This window comes from Aplidium turbinatum, chromosome 4, assembly GCF_918807975.1.
Source record: "Aplidium turbinatum chromosome 4, kaAplTurb1.1, whole genome shotgun sequence".
NCBI classification, from domain to species: domain Eukaryota; kingdom Metazoa; phylum Chordata; class Ascidiacea; order Aplousobranchia; family Polyclinidae; genus Aplidium; species Aplidium turbinatum.
The window spans coordinates 8,169,555-8,195,772 of NC_137475.1; the positions used below are offsets into that span (position 1 = coordinate 8,169,555).

Sequence of the window (26,218 nt, forward strand, 5' to 3'; positions counted from 1 at the left end):
TCAAAAACAATGAATCCGATTGATGAATTTTGCAAACTTCTTACTGAAGAAGAGGAAGAATTGATGAGGAAAATGGTTGCAGCAGGTTTTCCAGAAATGAGAGTTGGCGAACAATGGAAAGGATGCACCTTCATGCCTGGGTTTTCGGACGTACCTACCAAGCACATGTACAACAACGTCGAAATTAGGGAGAGTGATGTACTGATCGTGTCTTATCCTAAAACGGGTAAGGGTATTTTCAAGAATAAACTCCGATTTTTGTTTTGCAAACAATTTTATGCACGCTAATTGTTTTCGACAACCGTGTAAACTTGCAGTACTTACTGACTGAAATCGTAATATGCCAGCAAGCAAGTTTCAATATTTAGCTGTCTGAGACCGAGTGGATAAATTCGGGTTTGATTTGGGAAGACCTAGCTTATTTCGATAACAGATAGAAATAAGATCTTCCGCAAAGTAGCCTACTAAGGATAAGGTTAGAATGACTTCCTTTAGTCAGATTACCTAGAGATGTAAAGCGTAAAACTAGCCTAAAATTCCTGAAAAACAAATTTGATTAGCTGTAGACAATAAATAAACAACACTATCAGATTACGTTCGTTACAGTTCTGCACACTTGGAACGAATGAAAAAAAACTACGTCTGCATACGTTGAATCAGTGTAAAACAAAACATGATTTTCTGGCTAGGTATTTACTGTTGGATTCATAGTTACATTCATTTGATTTTTTTGTTTGTTGTATCCAGGCTTACACCAGTTTGTTGAAGATTTAGATTAAGTGGACGGGAAGGCAAGAAAGCCAATCTTTGTGACGACTTTCAGGCATGCCTTTAAGTGTCCTGCCAAAGACACAGCTGCATGCTCTTGAGCGATGTCGAACCAGTGCCCTTTCGATTGCCATTCCAGGGCTCTCACCACTCGGCTATGCACCCGAGATTCATTTGATTGATTGAATATAAAACAATAACTATAAAACAATAATAGCTAGCTGGTATGAAAATAAGCTAAAGTTCATTCGTGTCTTGTACTGACAGGGAATACGTGGATGTCCGAAGTAGTGAGAAAAATACTCTATAAAGACGAATCTTTCCACAACCTTACTCATGTTCTTCCTTTTCCATTCACCTACGTGGAAATAGACCCAGGTGCATACAGTTTTGAAATATTTTTATATATGAATAGTATGAAAGTAACTGTTGCTGTAGCTAGAATACAATAAAGTTTTACTCCAGCATACTGAAATTTTTGTAAAATTTACTTTTTTACTTGATTACTTCAAAGCAAAATTTTTTGATCAAAACTAAATTTGATCAAAATGATATTTATTCTAGAAAAAGTGTTTTTTACACAACTCTTAAAAAAATTGGTTCAAAAAGAACAGAGCTATGACCGACAAATTTTGCGTGGAAACACTACTTTGACACAGTTTTATTTTGAACATTTACTTCTGCTTATATTTAGCGTGTTAACATGCTGAAGATAAACCACTCTTTCATGCAAATCTTTTAGTTGAAAAGTTCAAACTGATCGACAAATTCCCGGTCCCTCGGAGGTTATACTGTACGCACTTACCAATTGAACTAATCAACACGGAAAAATTTGCGAAAGCAAACGCCAAGGTAAGACTTTAAGTTTTGAATGTTGCTATTTGAAGCCTATCCCACCCGTTTTTACCTACAATGTTTTTAACACTGCAGCGTCTTGTGCATTCTTTGTCGTAGCAGCCTATTATAGGGCATTCATCTGGACAAGTATAACCAAGTTTTTATCCGCTTTGTAAGATAGATATTGCATTAATGATTGATACTAAAATAAACTTTTTTGCGTTCTTGTTTACTACATGTATGCTAACGCTGACGACAAGTGGCTCGTCGTGCCCCATCCTGTGAGTAACATCTGCATCCACGCAGATGCCAAACGAAACTTGTCAACAAAGAGCCTCCACCCGGACGGCACAGCTGCAAGGGGCAATGGGCAAGTTAAGACACCCCACCATTATGCAGCTCAACCTAGAAGGCTACACAACAAGCAAGATCAAAGTTGTGGAGCAGCTTGCCCACACCAACCGGGCACTCGTCATCCTCCACCAGGAGACCCACTGCACCTCTGCAGATAGGCTAGCTATTCCCAACTACACGCTAATCGGGTCTACCTTAAGCAGGAAGCACGGCATTGCCACGTTTTTGCATGAGAGCTTGAAGTGGATATTATCGACCAATCTCCACCTGATGCCGAGATTGAGTGGGTATACATTTGTATCTCAGACTACAACATCGTCAACATTTACAGCCCCTCTCGAATCTTTCCACCATCCCTCCCACCGTTTCCTTCCCTCAGTCTCTACGCTGGCGATTTCAACTGCCAGCACATCGACTGGGGCTAGAACAACACAAGCAGCGACGGGGAATTTCTGGCTGACTGGGCCTCTACAAACCATATTGCCCTCCTATTCAATCAAAAGGTACCAGGTAGTTTCCACTTCGGCCGCTGGGGAACAGGGACAAACCCTGACTTGGCCTTCGCGAGTGTCGACAGCTCTCTTCCAGACAGACGTGTGCTGGAGAAGTTCCCGCGATCCCAACACCGGCCGTCCCTCATCATCGCCCCAAAACGTATGGCTCCTGTCCGGAGTTCACCGGTGAAGCGATGGAAGTTCAAAAAATCCGATTGGAATCAATACAGCCTCCTGACCAATGAGTCTGCTGCAAAGTTACTATCGTCTGTCTGAAGCATGCAACGTAGACGAGGCATACCAGGAATTCTGCAATGCCATATGGAGGACTAACTGCGGCAAGGGCCACAATACCACGTGGCCATCGGACCAGCTATACACCATGCTGACTGCTGAGACTCTGTGTGTGAGGCTCCCTATCGCTCCTATCTAGGCGCCGCACCTGGTACTGCTTCTAACACCGCCGCCACCAGTCTATTTGAGCGGCTGGACACAAAAAAGCTTGAGCGATGGAACGAAGCTGTCAAAACCATCGACTTCTCACACTCAGCCGCAAAGCATAGAGCATCATCAACAACCTCACCAGGCGCTCAGCAAACTCCCCCGCCAGTGCCCCGTTTCTGCTAATGCCATCGCTTCCCAGCTAGTGCAGAACGGGGTCTACAAGACAAAGGACCGCAAGGCATCTCGCCTTGTTGCCAAGGAAGTACCTGCCCTGTGGCGAGTGGAAACATCACAAGAAGAAACAATCTCTGGAGATTTTACTCCAGAGGAATTTGTCACCGCCCTCCGCCTAGTGAAACCACACAAGTCTCCAGGGCCGGATAAGATCTGCCCTGAGCTTGCACTCCATGCTGGCCCTGCCCTAAAGTCCTGGTTACGTAGATTCCTCTCTTCTCGCCTGCACCACCTCACAATCTCAAAAATCTGGAGAAGAGTTTTAGTAGTTGCGATCCCTAGACCCCACAAGCAACCAGAGGATCCAAGGAGTTATTGTCCAATATCCCTCCTCTGTGTTCCTTTCAAGATCCTCGAAAGACTGATCTATGCCCGCGTCAACCCAATCATCGATCCGCTCCTTCCAAAAGAGCAAGCTGGGTCTCGGTGCGGAAAATCTACCGTAGATCAGGTCACACTTTTGACCCAAAACATCGAGGATTGCTTTGAAGCAAAAAAATAAGGCCGGCGCTGTCTTTCTAGATCTCACAGCTGCCTATGACACCGTATGGCATCGTGGCCTTACTTGCAAGCTGCTTCGCCTGCTTCCTGACCGACAATATGGTTCATATGATTATGGAACTTGTCAGAAATCGAAGCTTCACCCTCACCACCGGCAACTCAAGGCAAAGCAGACTGAGACGTCTAAAAAAAGGCGTCCAACAGGGATCGGTCCTGGCTCCACTTCTTTTCAACATCTACACTCACGACCTGCCAACTACTGTCTCCGCAAAACACGCTTATGCGGACGACCTGGCAATTCTCCACTCCACAAAGTCGTGGGAAAATCTAGAACACACCTTGAGCCAGGACATGAAAACTCTCTCAGCTTATCTTCAGAACTGGCGACTGAAACTCAGCGAAACCAAAACTGTGGCAGCAGCTTTCCACCTCCATAATCGGGAAGCTGATCGTGAGCTACACGTCCAGAACAACGGAAAAGCTGTGTCCTTCTGCCCCGAGCCAAAGTATCTTTGGCTGATACTGGACAGATCACTCACATACCGCCACCATTTGGTGTCACTGCGCAAGAAACTGACATCCCATGCTGCGGTGCTCAAGCGCCTGGCAGGCTCTAGCTGAGGGGCAAGGGCTGGCAGTAGTTAATCATGCATGTCTATTGCCTCATCGGTATCACCGGAAGTAGCACCAAAGGTGGACCCAAGGGTATTGACGGAAGTGGTATCCCCGGGTATCACAACAGACAGGGTATCACCATCTGATTTCGGCGCGTGACATCATTCTATGAAAGTATTTTTTTAAATATGATAAATAATAATTGTTTTTGAAATGAGTACCTTTCTTATTTTTCGAATCTGTTAAGAGTGATATTAATGAAACCGTTTTGTTCTTCACAGCTGTTGGTGGTTAGGCGTAAAACTCTCATAAGCAGTTTTGTTGTGGATGCACGAACTCAACCTGCTTCCTGAAGTAGACTTTTATAAACTAGCCTAGCAAGCAGCTGGTACAATGCACTCTTAGTCAGTTAACATTATCTAGTTTTTCTTGTGTTGTTAGATTGTCAGAGTATGTTAGTAAAGTTTAGATGTGATAATTTGTACTGAAATATGTTAGCAAAGTTTAATATTGAGTTGGATATGGAATAATTAAAGCTGAAACATAGCCCCAAAGTTGATTTTAATTAGATGTTGAATTGGTATAAAAACGTCAAGAAGGTTAGAAAGAATAGCGATTTTGAAAGAATAGCGGTTTTAGTTGAGTGGTTTGTATTAAAAAGTTGATTTTAATTAGATGTTGAATTGGTATAAAAACGTCAAGAAGGTTAGAAAGAATAGCGATTTTGAAAGAATAGCGGTTTTAGTTGAGTGGTTTGTATTAAAAAGTTGATTTTGATTAGACGTTGAATCAGTGCAGAAAGAAGGTTAGAAAGAAAAACAGTTTTGGTTTAACGGATTACATTCAAATTACGTATGAGCGTTTGTAAATGACCTGATTTTAATTATTTTTCATCTTTGCAGGAAATAATCTATTGTTAAGTTGCGGGAAATGTAGGGCCTATTAATAATAGGCTACTTATATTTGATTTTAACACGAAAAATTAACATCAACACTCCAAAGCGAAATGCGAAATGTTATATATGGACTACGCTACTCTACAATGCAGAAACATGGACACTGTCATCACAAATGGTTAAACAAGGAGGCTGCTCCGCCAGACCGACACTGATTGCAATAGCGAACAGCTCATCTTAAATTGGATACAAAATATAGCCTAATTCGAGGAAATTCTGAAGTTCGTTCAAACGCCAATGAAACTAGATTTTTTTTTTCATTTAGCTACTTCTTCTACTGAAAGAAATATACAAAGACTTTTTAAATCAAAATAAAATACATGGTCAGTACGGGGATCGAACCCGCGACATTCGCGTTATTAGCACGACGCTCTAACCAACTGAGCTAACCGACCAGTTTTTTACTGGAAATCTTGTTGTTTAATAAAACCTATGTGCTGACGGACAATAGGTCTATTGGTTCGATTCCAGGTCTTTCCGAATACTGTGTTGCATTCTTATGGGGAGTGGATCTTTCGAGTTTCATAACTTGTCATTGATTGGTGGGATCTTTTGGTGATTTTATTGGTATATGAGGTTTCACTGTTGTTTGGAATGTTTAGGTTGATTGAACATTTCGTTGTACTTTGATGAATCTTTTAATCAGTGGAATTGTTTTAGTTCATTGTAAGGCAAAACCCATGACTTGACCGAAAAAACTTAATAAATACTGCATTTAATTATATTGAACACTAATAAATACTGCATTTAATCATCTTGAACACTAATAAATATTGCATTTTATCATCTTTTCAGTTAATGTTGGTTTCAGTAAACCTTTATTTCACCAGGTCTTCGTTTCGCTGTAACAGCGGCTTCAGCTAAAACTTTATGGTAAGGTTTGATAAATGTAACTAGCCTGGAGTAATAGCTTGGTCAAAACAACATAACTTTAGGCTTATCATGCAGGAATAAATTTTACACTTTTATTTTAGATGATGCTAATACCAGCTAAACAATCAACATTTCTTTTAAACAACGAGAACACCCAAATGAACAGCTATAGAACAAATTGTTGCAACGTATACTTCTACAATCTGAGGACTGGAAAAAAATCAACAAACCTAGCGCAATCTACATCACAAATTGTTACCTCAAGATAAGCATAAAAAAATACAAACTCCAGCAGAATGAGAGCACAAATTTTGCAACACGTAATGACACCTGCTGATAAAAACACACAAACAAATATCCAAACACAGATTTTAACATTACAAATTTTGCAACACGTAATGACACCTGCTGATAAAAACATACAAACAAATCTCCAAACACAGATTTTAACGTTACAAATTATACAACAGAAACTTGTGATATTTTGTTATAGTTTTTTAAGCTTGTAAAAATAAAATTGCAATTTGTTGAAAATATTTTTTAAGTTTGTAAAAGAAAACTTAAGTTTGTCACTTAACATAATTTTGCATGTGTATGTTTTCATGTGTTAAACTTTCAGATTATAATTTGTTAAAACTATTTTTTTATGTTCAGTTTGTAAGTTATGGAACTTATAAGTTTGTAGTTTGTTAAAACTATTTTTTTTAAGTTGTAAATTATGGAACTTAAACGTTTGTTAAAACTAATTTTCAGTTGTAAATTATGGAACATAAAGTTTGCATCTCGTTAGTTAATGTTTTTTTTTTAAATTTATCAATCATACAAACTGAAAGTTTGTAGCTTGTTAAAAATATTTTTGGTTGTTGGTTTGTGCAATTAAAAGTTTGTGATTTGTTAAAACTATTTTTCAGTTTAATAAAAGTTGAGTTTGTGATTAATTTTCGTGTTTATGTTATTAGAATAAAAGTTTTAGTTTACGATTTGTCAAAACTACTTTTTAGTTTGTAAAACAAAACTTAACTATTTTTTTTTTATTTAAAATAATTTTTCATGTTTATGTTATTAGAATAAAACTTTTAGTTTACGATTTGTAAAAACTACTTTCTAGTTTGTAAAATAAAACTTAACTATTTTTTTATTTAAATTAATTTTTCGTGTGTATCTTATTAGAATAAAACTTTATGATTTATTAAAATTATTTTTTTTTTAGTTTTGTAAGTTGCAGAACTAACATTTTTAATTTCTTAAAATTTTTATCGTGTTAATGTTTTAAAAAGTTTTAGTGTACAGTTTGTTGAAATAATTTTTTTTTTATTTCTCTCAAGAATAATACATCCGCTTATTTACTCTTTTCTTTTTAAGATAAAGTATTTCCAGCAACCATAAGCTTACTCCCAGCAACCTTAAGCGTATTTCCAGCAACTTAAAGCACACTTATGATTTGCAAACTCTTAAATTGTTTTTATAATCTTAATCTAAAAATCATAAAACACTTTGGATGTGTCTCATGAGACTTTTAAATGACAACACTGTTTACTTAGGGTTTCACCTCCATTCGGTTCTGAAGGTTTTGTTGTTGAGCTGTTGGATCCGTGATCGATCCCACGCTTACATTTTTAAAACGGATTAGTGTCTTGTTTATACTATGGTCACAAGTATTTTTTTTTCACATTTTCAACCCCTGTTATTTTTGTTAAACACACGCATGGTTTACTTTGTAGATGATAAAATTTTATACTAGTAGCCTAGTTTTATGAAGCATAATACTTTAAGTGATTTATATTTTCTACCTGCTACAACTACAATTTAATTTCACATTCATTCTTAGCGATTTAGAGATTACTTATGTATATTCTTCCTATTCCATAAGTACAATTCATCTGTAAAGATAATAATTACCTATAACTAACTGTTTTGAAATAACAACACATTATTTTTGAATGGTGGTAAGTTGTATTGCATAAATCAGTCTTAATGCTGTTTTATTAAAAACGTCTTTGGTAGGCTTCATATGCGTTGCATTTTACAAACTCCAGAACCACTCCACAAGATTGTTTAAGAAACAGAAGAAGTCACGGAGTTGCATTGTTTTGATGAAATGCTTTGACGGGTAAAAATTTTGTAGTATTGACGTAAATTTACCATTCAAGGGTTGGTAGTTTATAAGTTTATAACACAAGATTCACTTTAGTTATAACTTAAGATTCACTTTAGTTTCCTTGCTGACTTGCATAAGTAACTAATCAATGTTGTTTTATGAACTTTCATGACAGGTTGCTGTTTCGTTAGGGTTCTTCAGTTTTATAACGCTCAGTGCTTAAACTGTTTTGTAATTATATCTTACCTAATATGTAACCTCTAACAAATATACCAAACTATTTTATCACATTGAAAGATGTTTTTCTAGTAACCCATTGTTTTATACGTTCTATATGCCTCTAACTTTATGTAATGATTTTTCCACATCTACTTATAACCTAATTTCAGTGAGGTAGGTACATTTAAGCCAACAACTTTCTATGAGTATCAATCCACAACTAAATTTTTTCACTTCAATTCATTGCTGGGTGAAAGCACACAAGCAGATCTCGGAAACAAAAGATTATTTTATACCAGTCCTAATACATTGTCTTGTATTACATCCAAACTTCAAAATTTATCTGTTACACTGATTGATTTGTATAAAAACGAACCCATAGTTCCTTAATTCCTATCAAATTCGTCTAACGAAGTGGATCTTACAACTTAATCGCTTCCCTTAATTGGATGACACCCTTTAATAAACTGCTAGCATCTCCTGTTTGAAAAGCTTAGGCACCTGCTATAGCACATAATTTCATGATCACGAGTTTTCACAGTTGAATTATGACTTTAAACGTCTTTGTTTTATCACAGTCAAAACATTTTTTAAATGAAATTGCAATAAACTGTTTTATGTTGTTTAAAACAGACGTAATATAACAATTTTTAGTTTGGTCATGCGTACTGAACACTAAGTTAAGGTGTTGATCTTAAGAATCAATGAACTAAAGTCCGCGTGGGATCGAAATCCCACATCTAGTATTTCGATTTTTGGGTTAATGTTTAGCACTTAATTCTGTTTGTTTTGTTTCTTAACCTCACGTCAGTTGCTTGTACACACGGTTGTGGTTTTTCTTAATCACAACAAGATTCACTTTTTCACATAAAAAGCATAGACATCTAAAAATTTGCCAATAAGTCCCTTTTGTTTGCTCAGATTCCGACATAAATAGATGAAAAATCGCTTTACCTTTGATCTATTTTACTATTTTCTGACAAACAATCAGGTTTTAGCAACACTTTTGCAACAACTTATTAGGTTTTTACGTGTTTTCTAGCTACAATCTACTTATCACGAGTTTACTTATAATAAAAACGGTGGATAAAAATAAAGAAACTCAAGTTAGAATGATGTAACCTTCGTGATTTGCGATAATTTTGTGCCTACAAAATGTCAATGTTGAAACTGAATCAAAGTTAAACACATATAACGAATAACATTTTACTTGTTTGTATACAGAAATACCAAAAGTATTAATTATTTCCAACCATATAACGCCATCCATTCGTTTAGAATCGACATAACCCATTTTTTTAAAACAAGTCTGAACACGATTTATATGAAATTAGCGGTTTATTTTAAATCGATTACAATATCGTTTCAAATTGATTTTGTGGCAAAAATGTTTATTTATTTACATCACGTAAAAGTACGATTTTTTTTTTCATTGTGATATTGTTTGGTAAATTTTTGTTAATATCTCCGCCTCTTGTGTAACTTTAAGTGTTTTACAAGATCTAAACAAAAATCAAGCAGTCTGATGCATTTCATGGTAACTTTTGAACAGGTCTAAACCGGTTTTGATAAAAATATGCTTGAAAACACATGATGATGCTTTATTAAATGATCCACGTTTATCACCACGAGCCAAACCAGTTGCAATAATTTTGTTTCACAACATCAAAAAACTTTGTGTTCGTAGATTTTAACAATTGTTTGGTCTGTAATCGACTTTACCGGTTTGTTTACCATCAACTTACGTTTAAACATAAAAAAATTACTTGAACGTTCTACTTGAATACATAGTACCATAGCATTTACGCGTGATGATTACTTTTAACAACTGCAAACCAATGACGCCAATTTATTCAACAGACCCATTAAGCAAAGATTTGTTTATCATTATCCGCAACTATTTCTATTGTCTTTTCACCATTGAATCAGCTCCTCAGACTTTCTTTTGTCGTATGTTGTGTAATGTTTATTTCTTAAAAATATGTTATTTGAACAATTTTCCGCTTTTATGCTTATCCTCATCTCAAACAGATTGCTTGTGAAGACCGTATATTTTAATAGTTTCCATATTTTAGTAAAGATTTCCATGTTTCATTTAACTCTTTTATCTTACCCCTACATCTAAACTTATTGTTTGGTTCCTCTTGAACTGTCTTTTGGTCACATGTTCCTGGTGCTTCATCTTTATTACCTTATCTCACTTAGAATACACTGGTTTGTGGTTAGTCTATGTAATTCCGACATATACACTTGGTACTAATTATTACTTCCAGACAGTAGATTCATCCTCTTTATCTTCAATTAATCTTACAGTACAACGGCTTTAATCTCTTCCAAACTCCTCTTCTTTAGTCTTTCTCTGATCTTATTGGCTCAAAACGTAATAAGTTTACCAACTAGTCTTTCTGTTTTTACATATTCATGGTATTTTACCGCCACTCGTGTGTTTTTCAGATATAAATCCAAAGGTAAAGCTTTAATTTTGTGTAACATTTTCAAAATAACGTCAAACGATTTTTTAAGACATGTACAAAATATCATAAAATTGTGTTTGAACCTAGAAACAAATAGAAAAAAAAAATGTATATCTACGTAATACTTTTCACTAAACACAGATGCAAAATTGTTAAATCACTCAGTTTTGATGATCACTGTCTGTTACACAACAACAATCTATCTTTTGCTTGAGTAAACGTTTTTTTCTTTTCTTTTAGATAAGTCACAATATCTGTACACACCTTTCCACAGTGATTGTCTACCAAAGTGGTGCTCCTTCCACAACACTTGTTCGAAATGTTTGTGGTGACGTACTTGTATTTAATATGATTGTGATATGCTAACTGTAAGCTATCAAACAAAATCTAAGACACTGTAAAATATATACCAAAGAGTATTTGCAGAAAAACATATTATAACTAGATTATCCTATAAAATTATACCTCTCTATTATATTTTTTATTATATATATATATATATATATATATATATATCATATTATACCTATTAAAAATTATATAGAATATGTTAAAGTAGTTTTCTATTATAGTATATTCTAGTTTTTCTTGACAAATGCTCTTTGGTATATATTTTACAGTGTCTTAGATTTTGTTTGATAGCTTACAGTTAGCATATCACAATCATATTAAATACAAGTACGTCACCACAAACATTTCGAACAAGTGTTGTGGAAGGAGCACCACTTTGGTAGACAATCACTGTGGAAAGGTGTGTACAGATATTGTGACTTATCTAAAAGAAAAGAAAAAAACGTTTACTCAAGCAAAAGATAGATTGTTGTTGTGTAACAGACAGTGATCATCAAAACTGAGTGATTTAACAATTTTGCATCTGTGTTTAGTGAAAAGTATTACGTAGATATACATTTTTTTTTTCTATTTGTTTCTAGGTTCAAACACAATTTTATGATATTTTGTACATGTCTTAAAAAATCGTTTGACGTTATTTTGAAAATGTTACACAAAATTAAAGCTTTACCTTTGGATTTATATCTGAAAAACACACGAGTGGCGGTAAAATACCATGAATATGTAAAAACAGAAAGACTAGTTGGTAAACTTATTACGTTTTGAGCCAATAAGATCAGAGAAAGACTAAAGAAGAGGAGTTTGGAAGAGATTAAAGCCGTTGTACTGTAAGATTAATTGAAGATAAAGAGGATGAATCTACTGTCTGGAAGTAATAATTAGTACCAAGTGTATATGTCGGAATTACATAGACTAACCACAAACCAGTGTATTCTAAGTGAGATAAGGTAATAAAGATGAAGCACCAGGAACATGTGACCAAAAGACAGTTCAAGAGGAACCAAACAATAAGTTTAGATGTAGGGGTAAGATAAAAGAGTTAAATGAAACATGGAAATCTTTACTAAAATATGGAAACTATTAAAATATACGGTCTTCACAAGCAATCTGTTTGAGATGAGGATAAGCATAAAAGCGGAAAATTGTTCAAATAACATATTTTTAAGAAATAAACATTACACAACATACGACAAAAGAAAGTCTGAGGAGCTGATTCAATGGTGAAAAGACAATAGAAATAGTTGCGGATAATGATAAACAAATCTTTGCTTAATGGGTCTGTTGAATAAATTGGCGTCATTGGTTTGCAGTTGTTAAAAGTAATCATCACGCGTAAATGCTATGGTACTATGTATTCAAGTAGAACGTTCAAGTAATTTTTTTATGTTTAAACGTAAGTTGATGGTAAACAAACCGGTAAAGTCGATTACAGACCAAACAATTGTTAAAATCTACGAACACAAAGTTTTTTGATGTTGTGAAACAAAATTATTGCAACTGGTTTGGCTCGTGGTGATAAACGTGGATCATTTAATAAAGCATCATCATGTGTTTTCAAGCATATTTTTATCAAAACCGGTTTAGACCTGTTCAAAAGTTACCATGAAATGCATCAGACTGCTTGATTTTTGTTTAGATCTTGTAAAACACTTAAAGTTACACAAGAGGCGGAGATATTAACAAAAATTTACCAAACAATATCACAATGAAAAAAAAAATCGTACTTTTACGTGATGTAAATAAATAAACATTTTTGCCACAAAATCAATTTGAAACGATATTGTAATCGATTTAAAATAAACCGCTAATTTCATATAAATCGTGTTCAGACTTGTTTTAAAAAAATGGGTTATGTCGATTCTAAACGAATGGATGGCGTTATATGGTTGGAAATAATTAATACTTTTGGTATTTCTGTATACAAACAAGTAAAATGTTATTCGTTATATGTGTTTAACTTTGATTCAGTTTCAAAATTGACATTTTGTAGGCACAAAATTATCGCAAATCACGAAGGTTACATCATTCTAACTTGAGTTTCTTTATTTTTATCCACCGTTTTTATTATAAGTAAACTCGTGATAAGTAGATTGTAGCTAGAAAACACGTAAAAACCTAATAAGTTGTTGCAAAAGTGTTGCTAAAACCTGATTGTTTGTCAGAAAATAGTAAAATAGATCAAAGGTAAAGCGATTTTTCATCTATTTATGTCGGAATCTGAGCAAACAAAAGGGACTTATTGGCAAATTTTTAGATGTCTATGCTTTTTATGTGAAAAAGTGAATCTTGTTGTGATTAAGAAAAACCACAACCGTGTGTACAAGCAACTGACGTGAGGTTAAGAAACAAAACAAACAGAATTAAGTGCTAAACATTAACCCAAAAATCGAAATACTAGATGTGGGATTTCGATCCCACGCGGACTTTAGTTCATTGATTCTTAAGATCAACACCTTAACTTAGTGTTCAGTACGCATGACCAAACTAAAAATTGTTATATTACGTCTGTTTTAAACAACATAAAACAGTTTATTGCAATTTCATTTAAAAAATGTTTTGACTGTGATAAAACAAAGACGTTTAAAGTCATAATTCAACTGTGAAAACTCGTGATCATGAAATTATGTGCTATAGCAGGTGCCTAAGCTTTTCAAACAGGAGATGCTAGCAGTTTATTAAAGGGTGTCATCCAATTAAGGGAAGCGATTAAGTTGTAAGATCCACTTCGTTAGACGAATTTGATAGGAATTAAGGAACTATGGGTTCGTTTTTATACAAATCAATCAGTGTAACAGATAAATTTTGAAGTTTGGATGTAATACAAGACAATGTATTAGGACTGGTATAAAATAATCTTTTGTTTCCGAGATCTGCTTGTGTGCTTTCACCCAGCAATGAATTGAAGTGAAAAAATTTAGTTGTGGATTGATACTCATAGAAAGTTGTTGGCTTAAATGTACCTACCTCACTGAAATTAGGTTATAAGTAGATGTGGAAAAATCATTACATAAAGTTAGAGGCATATAGAACGTATAAAACAATGGGTTACTAGAAAAACATCTTTCAATGTGATAAAATAGTTTGGTATATTTGTTAGAGGTTACATATTAGGTAAGATATAATTACAAAACAGTTTAAGCACTGAGCGTTATAAAACTGAAGAACCCTAACGAAACAGCAACCTGTCATGAAAGTTCATAAAACAACATTGATTAGTTACTTATGCAAGTCAGCAAGGAAACTAAAGTGAATCTTAAGTTATAACTAAAGTGAATCTTGTGTTATAAACTTATAAACTACCAACCCTTGAATGGTAAATTTACGTCAATACTACAAAATTTTTACCCGTCAAAGCATTTCATCAAAACAATGCAACTCCGTGACTTCTTCTGTTTCTTAAACAATCTTGTGGAGTGGTTCTGGAGTTTGTAAAATGCAACGCATATGAAGCCTACCAAAGACGTTTTTAATAAAACAGCATTAAGACTGATTTATGCAATACAACTTACCACCATTCAAAAATAATGTGTTGTTATTTCAAAACAGTTAGTTATAGGTAATTATTATCTTTACAGATGAATTGTACTTATGGAATAGGAAGAATATACATAAGTAATCTCTAAATCGCTAAGAATGAATGTGAAATTAAATTGTAGTTGTAGCAGGTAGAAAATATAAATCACTTAAAGTATTATGCTTCATAAAACTAGGCTACTAGTATAAAATTTTATCATCTACAAAGTAAACCATGCGTGTGTTTAACAAAAATAACAGGGGTTGAAAATGTGAAAAAAAAATACTTGTGACCATAGTATAAACAAGACACTAATCCGTTTTAAAAATGTAAGCGTGGGATCGATCACGGATCCAACAGCTCAACAACAAAACCTTCAGAACCGAATGGAGGTGAAACCCTAAGTAAACAGTGTTGTCATTTAAAAGTCTCATGAGACACATCCAAAGTGTTTTATGATTTTTAGATTAAGATTATAAAAACAATTTAAGAGTTTGCAAATCATAAGTGTGCTTTAAGTTGCTGGAAATACGCTTAAGGTTGCTGGGAGTAAGCTTATGGTTGCTGGAAATACTTTATCTTAAAAAGAAAAGAGTAAATAAGCGGATGTATTATTCTTGAGAGAAATAAAAAAAAAATTATTTCAACAAACTGTACACTAAAACTTTTTAAAACATTAACACGATAAAAATTTTAAGAAATTAAAAATGTTAGTTCTGCAACTTACAAAACTAAAAAAAAAATAATTTTAATAAATCATAAAGTTTTATTCTAATAAGATACACACGAAAAATTAATTTAAATAAAAAAATAGTTAAGTTTTATTTTACAAACTAGAAAGTAGTTTTTACAAATCGTAAACTAAAAGTTTTATTCTAATAACATAAACATGAAAAATTATTTTAAATAAAAAAAAAAATAGTTAAGTTTTGTTTTACAAACTAAAAAGTAGTTTTGACAAATCGTAAACTAAAACTTTTATTCTAATAACATAAACACGAAAATTAATCACAAACTCAACTTTTATTAAACTGAAAAATAGTTTTAACAAATCACAAACTTTTAATTGCACAAACCAACAACCAAAAATATTTTTAACAAGCTACAAACTTTCAGTTTGTATGATTGATAAATTTAAAAAAAAAACATTAACTAACGAGATGCAAACTTTATGTTCCATAATTTACAACTGAAAATTAGTTTTAACAAACGTTTAAGTTCCATAATTTACAACTTAAAAAAAATAGTTTTAACAAACTACAAACTTATAAGTTCCATAACTTACAAACTGAACATAAAAAAATAGTTTTAACAAATTATAATCTGAAAGTTTAACACATGAAAACATACACATGCAAAATTATGTTAAGTGACAAACTTAAGTTTTCTTTTACAAACTTAAAAAATATTTTCAACAAATTGCAATTTTATTTTTACAAGCTTAAAAAACTATAACAAAATATCACAAGTTTCTGTTGTATAATTTGTAACGTTAAAATCTGTGTTTGGAGATTTGTTTGTATGTTTTTATCAGCAGGTGTCATTACGTGTTGCAAAATTTGTAATGTTAAAATCTGTGTTTGGATATTTGTTTGTGTGTTTTTATCAGCAGGTGTCATTACGTGTTGCAAAATTTGTGCTCTCATTCTGCTGGAGTTTGTATTTTTTTATGCTTATCTTGAGGTAACAATTTGTGATGTAGATTGCGCTAGGTTTGTTGATTTTTTTCCAGTCCTCAGATTTGAGAAGTATACGTTGCAACAATTTGTTCTATAGCTGTTCATTTGGGTGTTCTCGTTGTTTAAAAGAAATGTTGATTGTTTAGCTGGTATTAGCATCATCTAAAATAAAAGTGTAAAATTTATTCCTGCATGATAAGCCTAAAGTTATGTTGTTTTGACCAAGCTATTACTCCAGGCTAGTTACATTTATCAAACCTTACCATAAAGTTTTAGCTGAAGCCGCTGTTACAGCGAAACGAAGACCTGGTGAAATAAAGGTTTACTGAAACCAACATTAACTGAAAAGATGATAAAATGCAATATTTATTAGTGTTCAAGATGATTAAATGCAGTATTTATTAGTGTTCAATATAATTAAATGCAGTATTTATTAAGTTTTTTCGGTCAAGTCATGGGTTTTGCCTTACAATGAACTAAAACAATTCCACTGATTAAAAGATTCATCAAAGTACAACGAAATGTTCAATCAACCTAAACATTCCAAACAACAGTGAAACCTCATATACCAATAAAATCACCAAAAGATCCCACCAATCAATGACAAGTTATGAAACTCGAAAGATCCACTCCCCATAAGAATGCAACACAGTATTCGGAAAGACCTGGAATCGAACCAATAGACCTATTGTCCGTCAGCACATAGGTTTTATTAAACAACAAGATTTCCAGTAAAAAACTGGTCGGTTAGCTCAGTTGGTTAGAGCGTCGTGCTAATAACGCGAATGTCGCGGGTTCGATCCCCGTACTGACCATGTATTTTATTTTGATTTAAAAAGTCTTTGTATATTTCTTTCAGTAGAAGAAGTAGCTAAATGAAAAAAAAAAATCTAGTTTCATTGGCGTTTGAACGAACTTCAGAATTTCCTCGAATTAGGCTATATTTTGTATCCAATTTAAGATGAGCTGTTCGCTATTGCAATCAGTGTCGGTCTGGCGGAGCAGCCTCCTTGTTTAACCATTTGTGATGACAGTGTCCATGTTTCTGCATTGTAGAGTAGCGTAGTCCATATATAACATTTCGCATTTCGCTTTGGAGTGTTGATGTTAATTTTTCGTGTTAAAATCAAATATAAGTAGCCTATTATTAATAGGCCCTACATTTCCCGCAACTTAACAATAGATTATTTCCTGCAAAGATGAAAAATAATTAAAATCAGGTCATTTACAAACGCTCATACGTAATTTGAATGTAATCCGTTAAACCAAAACTGTTTTTCTTTCTAACCTTCTTTCTGCACTGATTCAACGTCTAATCAAAATCAACTTTTTAATACAAACCACTCAACTAAAACCGCTATTCTTTCAAAATCGCTATTCTTTCTAACCTTCTTGACGTTTTTATACCAATTCAACATCTAATTAAAATCAACTTTTTAATACAAACCACTCAACTAAAACCGCTATTCTTTCAAAATCGCTATTCTTTCTAACCTTCTTGACGTTTTTATACCAATTCAACATCTAATTAAAATCAACTTTGGGGCTATGTTTCAGCTTTAATTATTCCATATCCAACTCAATATTAAACTTTGCTAACATATTTCAGTACAAATTATCACATCTAAACTTTACTAACATACTCTGACAATCTAACAACACAAGAAAAACTAGATAATGTTAACTGACTAAGAGTGCATTGTACCAGCTGCTTGCTAGGCTAGTTTATAAAAGTCTACTTCAGGAAGCAGGTTGAGTTCGTGCATCCACAACAAAACTGCTTATGAGAGTTTTACGCCTAACCACCAACAGCTGTGAAGAACAAAACGGTTTCATTAATATCACTCTTAACAGATTCGAAAAATAAGAAAGGTACTCATTTCAAAAACAATTATTATTTATCATATTTAAAAAAATACTTTCATAGAATGATGTCACGCGCCGAAATCAGATGGTGATACCCTGTCTGTGGTGATACCCGGGGATACCACTTCCGTCAATACCCTTGGGTCCACCTTTGGTGCTACTTCCGGTGATACCGATGAGGCAATAGACATGCATGATTAACTACTGCTGGCACTTTGCGTATAGCAGCCTTAGCCCTTGTCTACTCTTCAGCAGAGTACCGTGCACCTGTTTGGTGCCGCAGTACTCACTGCCGTAGCATCGACACTGCTATAAACAGCGCCCTGCGCACTGTGATCGGATGCCTGCGTCCCACACCATTGGACAATCACCCCATTCTCGCTGGCATCCAACCCGCTGAGCTTCGTCGCGAAGAAGCCACTCTGTCTCTCGGTCGACGGGCACTGGAGCTTAACCACCTTCTCCACCACAAAATCTCTGCTCTCCAAAACGAGCACCCACGTCGACTGAAATCAAGACACCCATTCGTGCCAGCCGCTCAACTTCTGATCAACAAAGCTGATGAACAAGATATCTGCGGCTACTTGGGTGGACCATAAATCGAATTCTGAATGGAAGTCAAGCGCCGACTCCATTCGTTCATCCTCGACGCCGACACACGCCCCATCGGCCTGACACTACCAAGACAGGCATGGGTGCGCCTCAACCGTCTCCATGTGGGCGTCGGGCTTTTTCACTCAACCATGCACCAATGGGGAACGGTCTCTTCCTCCTCCTGTGAATGCGGTGCCGAGGACCGCAGATCACATCAGCAATGACTGTACCATCTTCAAGCCACCTAACGGAGTGGAAAGTCTGCGTGTCTTGGATGATGAAACCAAAAACTGGCTGCTCTCTAGTAGGGGAAAGTGGTGTAAATTGGACCCTCGTGTAAAATGGACCCCGGCTGATTTGAGACTAATAGCGGTAGGTGACGTCATGAAGATCACGTGACATGGAAGAGGTTAGCAAGACCACGTGGTAGCAGCTGCGTTTGATCTCATTTCTTTTGTGGCGTAGTTACGAAAACGCAAGTAAACTATTAGGGGTGCTTGATCTTATTTTGGTTCATGCGTTATCTCGATATAATCGGAGGCCAGAGGCAGGTAGGAAAATAATTTAAACGTTTCGAGACAACTCCAACATTCACAGATACTCTACCATGACAGTATTAGACTCTCAGTTTGAGATGTTAGTGACGAGCCTGAATGAAATTTTAACTTAGGGTTGTGTAAAATGGACCCCGATAAAATGTGTAATTTGGACCCAGGGGTCCAAATTACACGTGGAGGCAGATAACATGAACTATTTTTTTGGGGTATTAAACTTTAGGTAGCCTATGTTAGCAGATGTATATCTGTAACAGATGTATCTGTAACATATATGTATCTGTAACAGATATCAGCCCTCTACCAAAGCGATTCCGATGTGTAAATCCTGATACTAAACGGCGAAAATCATCAAAAGCTACAATTTTGACAAGTTCTCCTCATAATAAACCAGGGACCTCAGAATACTTCAGAGATCCCTGATAAAAACACTCTGAAAACAAGAGATAGTGATATGACAATTGCAACACCTAAAAGGAAAAGAGGCGGTGCGCAAAAAACTGAACAGAAGAGGGGATGAAAAACAGACAACAAACAAAATTCCATCTGCCTGGTGTGTGGAGATTCCACAGATGAAGACTGGATTCAGTGTAAAAAATGCAAGGAATGGGCCCATGAAGCGTGTGGTGATATTCGAGATTCCAAGTAGGCTAGCCTATTAATTACTGCGACAACTGTTCATAAATGTGTGTTTCTGTTTTTGTAACAAAAACTTGTGCATGGGATGTTCTATTTTTGTGAGTTATCGATGGGTCCAGTTTGCACAATCACACTGTGTAAATTGGACCCCTTATTTGAAAAAGATGAAATTGACTATTTACCTGCAAGTGCCATTGAATTAGAAACTTATAGAGTGATGTTAGGTGCTATCCGAATAAAATTGTATATTAAGTTGTATGTTTTGGCCAGGTATGGAAGGGGTCCATTTTACCCAACCGTTGTGTAAATTGGACCCTCACATGAAAAAATTAAATTTGGCAGTGCTACCTGCAGTTTAAATGATTTAAACCCGATACTTCGTTATGTTGTACCTTTCATGTATGTAAATAAACAAGTGAAGTTTGGAAGAAATTGATCAAGGATTTTCGTTATTATCACAGATTTTGCTTAAGGGGTCTAAATTACACGAGTTTCCCCTAGCCTTCCAGTGTAGTCTGGGAACATCGTGAATCTGAGATGACAAAAGGATAGACCCTCGGCCCGAGAGGCTCACGCGACGACGACGACGCTATCGCTTTTATAGAATTTACAAAGGAACACTAAAAGCTTAAAGGGTTATACCTATCAGTTATAACAACTTTACAATTAATTGAAAAAATGTGAGACAATTCTTCAAACGAAATATGAAGCCTTCTAGGCTAAAAAATCCGATTACTAAATCAAATTTGCTTGCATTCATTTAATTTTACACCAAGTGTGGTATAAAAAACTTTACGTATAGCCTATTTAAAATTTCTAAACTCACTCAAACCACTGTACCCTTAGCATTAGCTCACCATCGTGTGAGCTTCTGGAGACAAGTTTCTACCCCTATAACATCCGGGAAGTCGATTACACCTCCAACCACATCGAAAAGCCACCTGAGAAAATCCAATCTCCGTCCTCCATCCAGGGCAACCCCTCTCCTCCACTCGGTAGACTAAAGCTGGCGAAACTTCCAGGCATGCTGAAAACCTTAATTATCATGAATTTTTGTCATTAACAAAAATTTAAACCGTTTATACTGTACTTGCAGATAATTTATGTCATCCGCAATCCTAAAGACCAAATTGTGTCTTGGTATAAGTTTGCACAGGCAATTCCACAGGGAAAGATAGAACCTATTAAGTCTATGGTCAACGGAGGATGGAATAAATACTTTGAGCACGTCGTCGCAGGTAAGCGGTTAGTTATTTGCAATTTGTTGAAGAATAATTTCAGCCATTTGCTCGACTGCTGTAGCTAGAGCTAGTAAAGACATCCCAAGAGATATAAAAAAACACATGGGCGAAACACGTGTCTATCGCTGTCAATTCTTGCTACAAATCGTCTGCCGAGAAACATGTGTTTACTAGTTGATATTAATAGTGTGCTGTTTCAATTTACGTCTGAGCCGTTGTAGTTTCAATTTTACGTACGGTAATATAAAGTTGGTGCTGTCGGCTGCATAGCCAAGTGGTGAGAGCCCTAGAACGGCAATCGAAAAGGCGCCGGTTCGACACCGCTCAAGAGCATGCGGCTGTGTCTTTAGCAGGACACTTAAATGCATGCCTGAAGGTGGACATGAAGATTGCCTTTCTTGCCTTCCCGTCCACTTAATCTAAATCTTCAACCACCGGGTCTAAGCCTGGATACGACAAACAAAAAAAAAGTTGATGCTAATTTTCAAAGGTGATTTTCCTGTGTTTATGAAACCTGGAGAATGGTATCCTGACCACATAAGGTCATGGTCGTCTCGTCAGAAAGACAAGAATGTCTGTTTTGTCTTTTTTGAAGACATGAAAAAGGTAAGATTCTGAATCTTTTTTATTTGCTGAAACAACCCGATAATTTCACAACTTACTTTGAAAATGATAGTCTGAGGTATGACAGACAAAACAAGCAAATTTGGTGAAAGAAATTGTTGAAGAAAGTAGCCCGCACTTCGAACTTTTTTTTCAATGTTCAAGCGGGTTTAAATAACGGTGTCGAAAGCGACATATTGTAAAAAGAAATAAAAGGCACAAAGCACCAGCCTAAATATTTTAGCTTTATTAATTTTCGTCTCAATTTTTGCTTTGGCCCCCTTGACAAAGAGTGTCATTGGGAGAAAGGTTTTAACATATTCTTTAGACACACACCGGCACATTTTAGCGTGTTATTGTCTAGTAAACCTTGATGAGGAATCCTTAAGCTCATTCATCCTCTTTCGCACTTGTTTCTTTAAGTTTATGTAATCGATTCGTTAGGTTTTGTAGCCTATATAAATCTTTGCAACACATTTTTGATGATTTGGTGATTGTATGAATATGTTCAATTGTTCATCTTTAACATAGGCCTACCCTGTATATTTTAGGACCTTTCAGAGCAAGTTAAACTGTTAGCTGCTTTTATGGAAGAATCAATCACAGAAGAAAGAATTGAAGAGATCTGCCAAGCCTGTGGGTTTGACAACATGAAAAAAGACATGAATAAACGCAGAGGATTTGCCCCAAATTCTGCTAATTTTCAAATGCGTAAAGGTGAACACTTGTATTAAAAGCTAAGGAAGAGTAGCCTACTGGTACGAGATTTTGTGTAAAATAAAGGCATTGATGCTATATGTGTTCATTGGCGGCTTGCTTAGTTTTGTTATTTCCATTATTCAATAATAATAATACTTGGTCTACTGTAATAATAACGATAAACATACTTTATTTTGCGCTCATTGTGACAACATTCAGTACAGGCTTACATTGTTACATGTAACTTACAATTTGTACATATTACACGCTCACACATGCAACGCAACATAAGACTTCCTCTTTTTCTTGTTTTACTTCGTTTTAACCTTTTTTCATCGCCATTTCAAGGGTCGAGGGCTTCTGCTTTTTATTACCCTTCAGTGGCGGTGACTCGGGCTAGATATTTGGGCAAATGTCGAGCAGCCATTGAATTGAGTCGGCAGCAGTGGCCGAGTGGTTAGCGCGTTGGCTCGCAGTCGAGAGCCTGTATGTTCGACTTCAGCCACCCTCACTTGCTGTTGTTTCTCTGGGCAAGAAACTTTACGATAATTTCCTCTACCCAGTGATCGATTTCGAGTAATGGGTAATTGGGTAGTACCAAATTTAAGTTATAAGTAGAGTAGACAACCGGAAACAGACATTGCCGTCGGCTGCAGCGTAGGTCAGGTGTACGTCGGAAGGCGTACACCGATGTATAGCGCTCAAGTCCGCTTTCCCACAATGCAGGATAAAGATATGAAAAACAAACAAACAAAAATTGATCGATCATCCAGTTCACGCAGACCATTTGCACAGTTTGGCTCATGATAAATGGCGAAGTTTCTGATGGCGTAGTTGCAGTATGATCCTCCTTGTCGCACTCGAAAGCAGCGAAGGAAGATATAGACAATAGACATCGAGTCAGCTGCTTCCATTATTTAGGCATCCCTTAAGTATCTTGTCGGAGACACAGATGAGTGCTAAAGCAGTGTCGAACCGACGTCCTTCCGAGAGTCGAGCAGACGTTTTCACCACACAACCAGGCGGCGGACTTCCAGCTATTTTTATGCAAGTGCTGACCAAACCACTGTTTTTTATTTCAAATTGGTGAAAGACTTTAGTTCTTCGGAAATATGACGGTAATAGAAATTATTTCTAAGCGGGGTATTTCTGAGATTTAGAAGACGACAACATAGAGACAGGGTTGTGAATTCTGAACTAAGTAGATTTTTGAATTAATTATAGCAAGTCACGTGCTAATGAAACCAATGAGTTTGAGAGCATATAGGCTTGCCAAGGGAAGAATAAGCACAAAAACCAAATACCTACATTGATGAAGTTGCTAATTTAGCGCTCAAAGTTTAGACGCTAATTTATAGATCTTAGTTATTTCAGACCATACTGGAATTGACTTGCTTATAGGCCAGGGACGGGCAACATACGGCCAGCGGGCCGGATCCGGCCCGCGACGGGATTTTGAGCGGCCCGCAGACAGTTCCCGGTCTTTACATGATAATGTGGCCCGCGGCCACACTCTGCCGCAATCACCCACTACTTGCTTACTACGTCAAATAATACTGACTGTTAGTTATTCTTTAGTTGTTTGTGTTCTTTGACTCTTTGTTTTCGGTTTTTAGTCAAGTGACAAGCATGTTATGTTAAGTCATAAACGGGCCCTTCCATTCTTTTTCTTTGTCCCTTGTAAGAATCTCCTTCAGTCTCAAACCTCGCCTCAAGCCGGAAAAATAGATCAAAGTGAAATTTGGCTAATTAGTGTAATAATTAAACGGGGAACGTATGCAAATAATAGTGAGTGTTAGTTATTCTTCAGTTCTTTGTGTTTTTAGCTTCTTTGTTTTCGGTTAAAATTAGATTATGAATTTACAATAAATATTTTCTCATGGATTTTGCCAAGAAACGTAATGTTTGCTTTGCAATGAAAGTGTTACCGAAATCGACCGCAGATGTCTCACTGACTTCAGCAGCTATTGAAGTACATTACGCTAATTGTTAATCAATTCGTTAAATATATACTGTTTTTGATCTCTATGCTTTAAACTTCAAGTTTACATTACATACGATTTATTCCTTGTCTAAGTAGATAAATACGCGATTTATGTAGCAATTCATGAATCCGGCCCGCCAAGTACTTCATTTTCCCATATCTGGCCCGCCGACTGGAGAAGTTGCCCGCCCCTGTTATAGGCAGTACCAGCAAAGAAATAAGAGCTCACACTTTTGCACATTAACTAATTAATGTATGAATTTATTTTTTGCTGTTCGTGAAATTACTTTTTGCTTCGATTTTAAATTATTTAATTATTTGTAAAAAATTATGATCGGCAGGTTTTCTCATCTTCTTGTGGCCCAGGTCTAGATTTGACAAAGCGACATGAATATTTCGTAAAAACAAAGAGTTCAACGACTTGTTATCATTTTGTAGGTGAGGTCGGAGGATGGAAAGATTACTTTACAGTCAGCCAATCAGAACGCATCGATGGTATAATGGAGGATAAGCTTGGAAACACTGACATCAGATTTACGTATGAACTGTGAGTTCTAGCTCAGTCAACTGCTACGATTTCTTGTATTTGTACTGTACAATAGAATAACAAGAATCTAGGTCAATTGTACATATATTTCACTGTTGCATAATTGCTCAATGCATCATGAGAACGTTTCAAATACGTAGCCTGTGAGAACAAAGATGTAACATTGTAAAGTACAGTAGCTTGCATAATTTAGCTGATGATATTATAAATTGGACGTTCTAGCCGTTAATCATTGTAATTATGCTCTGGGAGGCTTTTAACTTGTCATGTTTGTTTGCAAAAATTGTAAGTTTTCACGATGACCCTATTTACTGTTAATCGTAGGCTATAGCAATGTGAAGCATTGATTGTTTTAATTTTTTTTGTATAACCCGTAATTATATACCGTTGTTTTCTTATGGTGCTTTTTCTCTATATATCCTGTTTTTATGCGCAGGCCGGCTCTTAAGCACTACAAAGCGCTCAAGTGCTAGCATTTTATTTAAATTAAATGCTAGCCTATGCACTAGCTATCATTTTAATCTAATCAATGAAATATGAACTAAATCGCGTTTTAATTGCAATAAACTGAAGTATTGTAGCCTGCAGCATTGTGTTTTCAATTTCTACCAAAAGTGAGTAAATTGAGAAATCAAAGTAAACTAATCAAATCTTTGCTGACAACCGCACTCCCAGCAACCGCTTTACTCTTGCTGCTATAGTAAAGCTGACTTCTCGTCAAAAATTAAGTAGGCAACAGTTTCCATGGATTGAAAGTAATCTGCAAACCTTTAATTAATGTTGAAAAAGAACTTAATTGTCGACTAGGTTATGCTACAAGCCTAATGCTCAACTCTGTTGTATGTTGTGTCTTGCCTGTCTTTAGTACAAAAAAAATTCTCTTAGTTTTTGGAATTCGTCAAATAAGTTTTTAATAAATTTTCTTACTATTCGTACAATCAGACAACCTCCTCATAACGATATGACTACAAAACATGCAGGTCTGATTAACGTTGTCTGCCTGAACACATTTATACTTAACAGACATTTTTTTTATTCCCGCAAAATAAGTCTAGGACTCTAGGTACGCTAATTTATTAG

The 26,218-nt window shown here is 35.5% G+C and overlaps 1 protein-coding gene and 2 non-coding genes across 3 annotated transcripts; 2 read left to right on the top strand and 1 right to left on the bottom strand.

Annotated features, from left to right (window-relative positions):
* LOC145769416 (amine sulfotransferase-like) lies at positions 1-25,717 on the top strand. The gene is made up of 7 exons (XM_082581054.1): positions 1-226; positions 1,036-1,146; positions 1,511-1,620; positions 21,161-21,302; positions 21,796-21,911; positions 22,460-22,625; positions 25,030-25,717. Exons 1-7 carry the CDS (start codon positions 10-12, stop codon positions 25,140-25,142), a joined length of 975 nt encoding a protein of 324 aa, XP_082437180.1. The 5' UTR covers positions 1-9; the 3' UTR covers positions 25,143-25,717.
* Trnai-aau (transfer RNA isoleucine (anticodon AAU)) lies at positions 5,525-5,598 on the bottom strand. The gene has a single exon. It is a non-coding gene; the product is annotated as a tRNA-Ile (tRNA).
* Positions 17,153-17,226, top strand: Trnai-aau (transfer RNA isoleucine (anticodon AAU)). The gene has a single exon. It is a non-coding gene; the product is annotated as a tRNA-Ile (tRNA).
* Positions 25,718-26,218: the final 501 nt, after the last annotated feature.

Bases quoted from the DNA above. Each gene is read 5' to 3' on its own strand.
- LOC145769416 (XM_082581054.1), top strand. From the start codon at position 10: ATGAATCCGATTGATGAATTTTGCAAACTTCTTACTGAAGAAGAGGAA. The intron at 21,303-21,795 runs GTAAGCGGTTAG...TAATTTTCAAAG, and splicing joins CTTTGAGCACGTCGTCGCAG to GTGATTTTCCTGTGTTTATG. The intron at 22,626-25,029 runs GTGAACACTTGT...ATCATTTTGTAG, and splicing joins TAATTTTCAAATGCGTAAAG to GTGAGGTCGGAGGATGGAAA.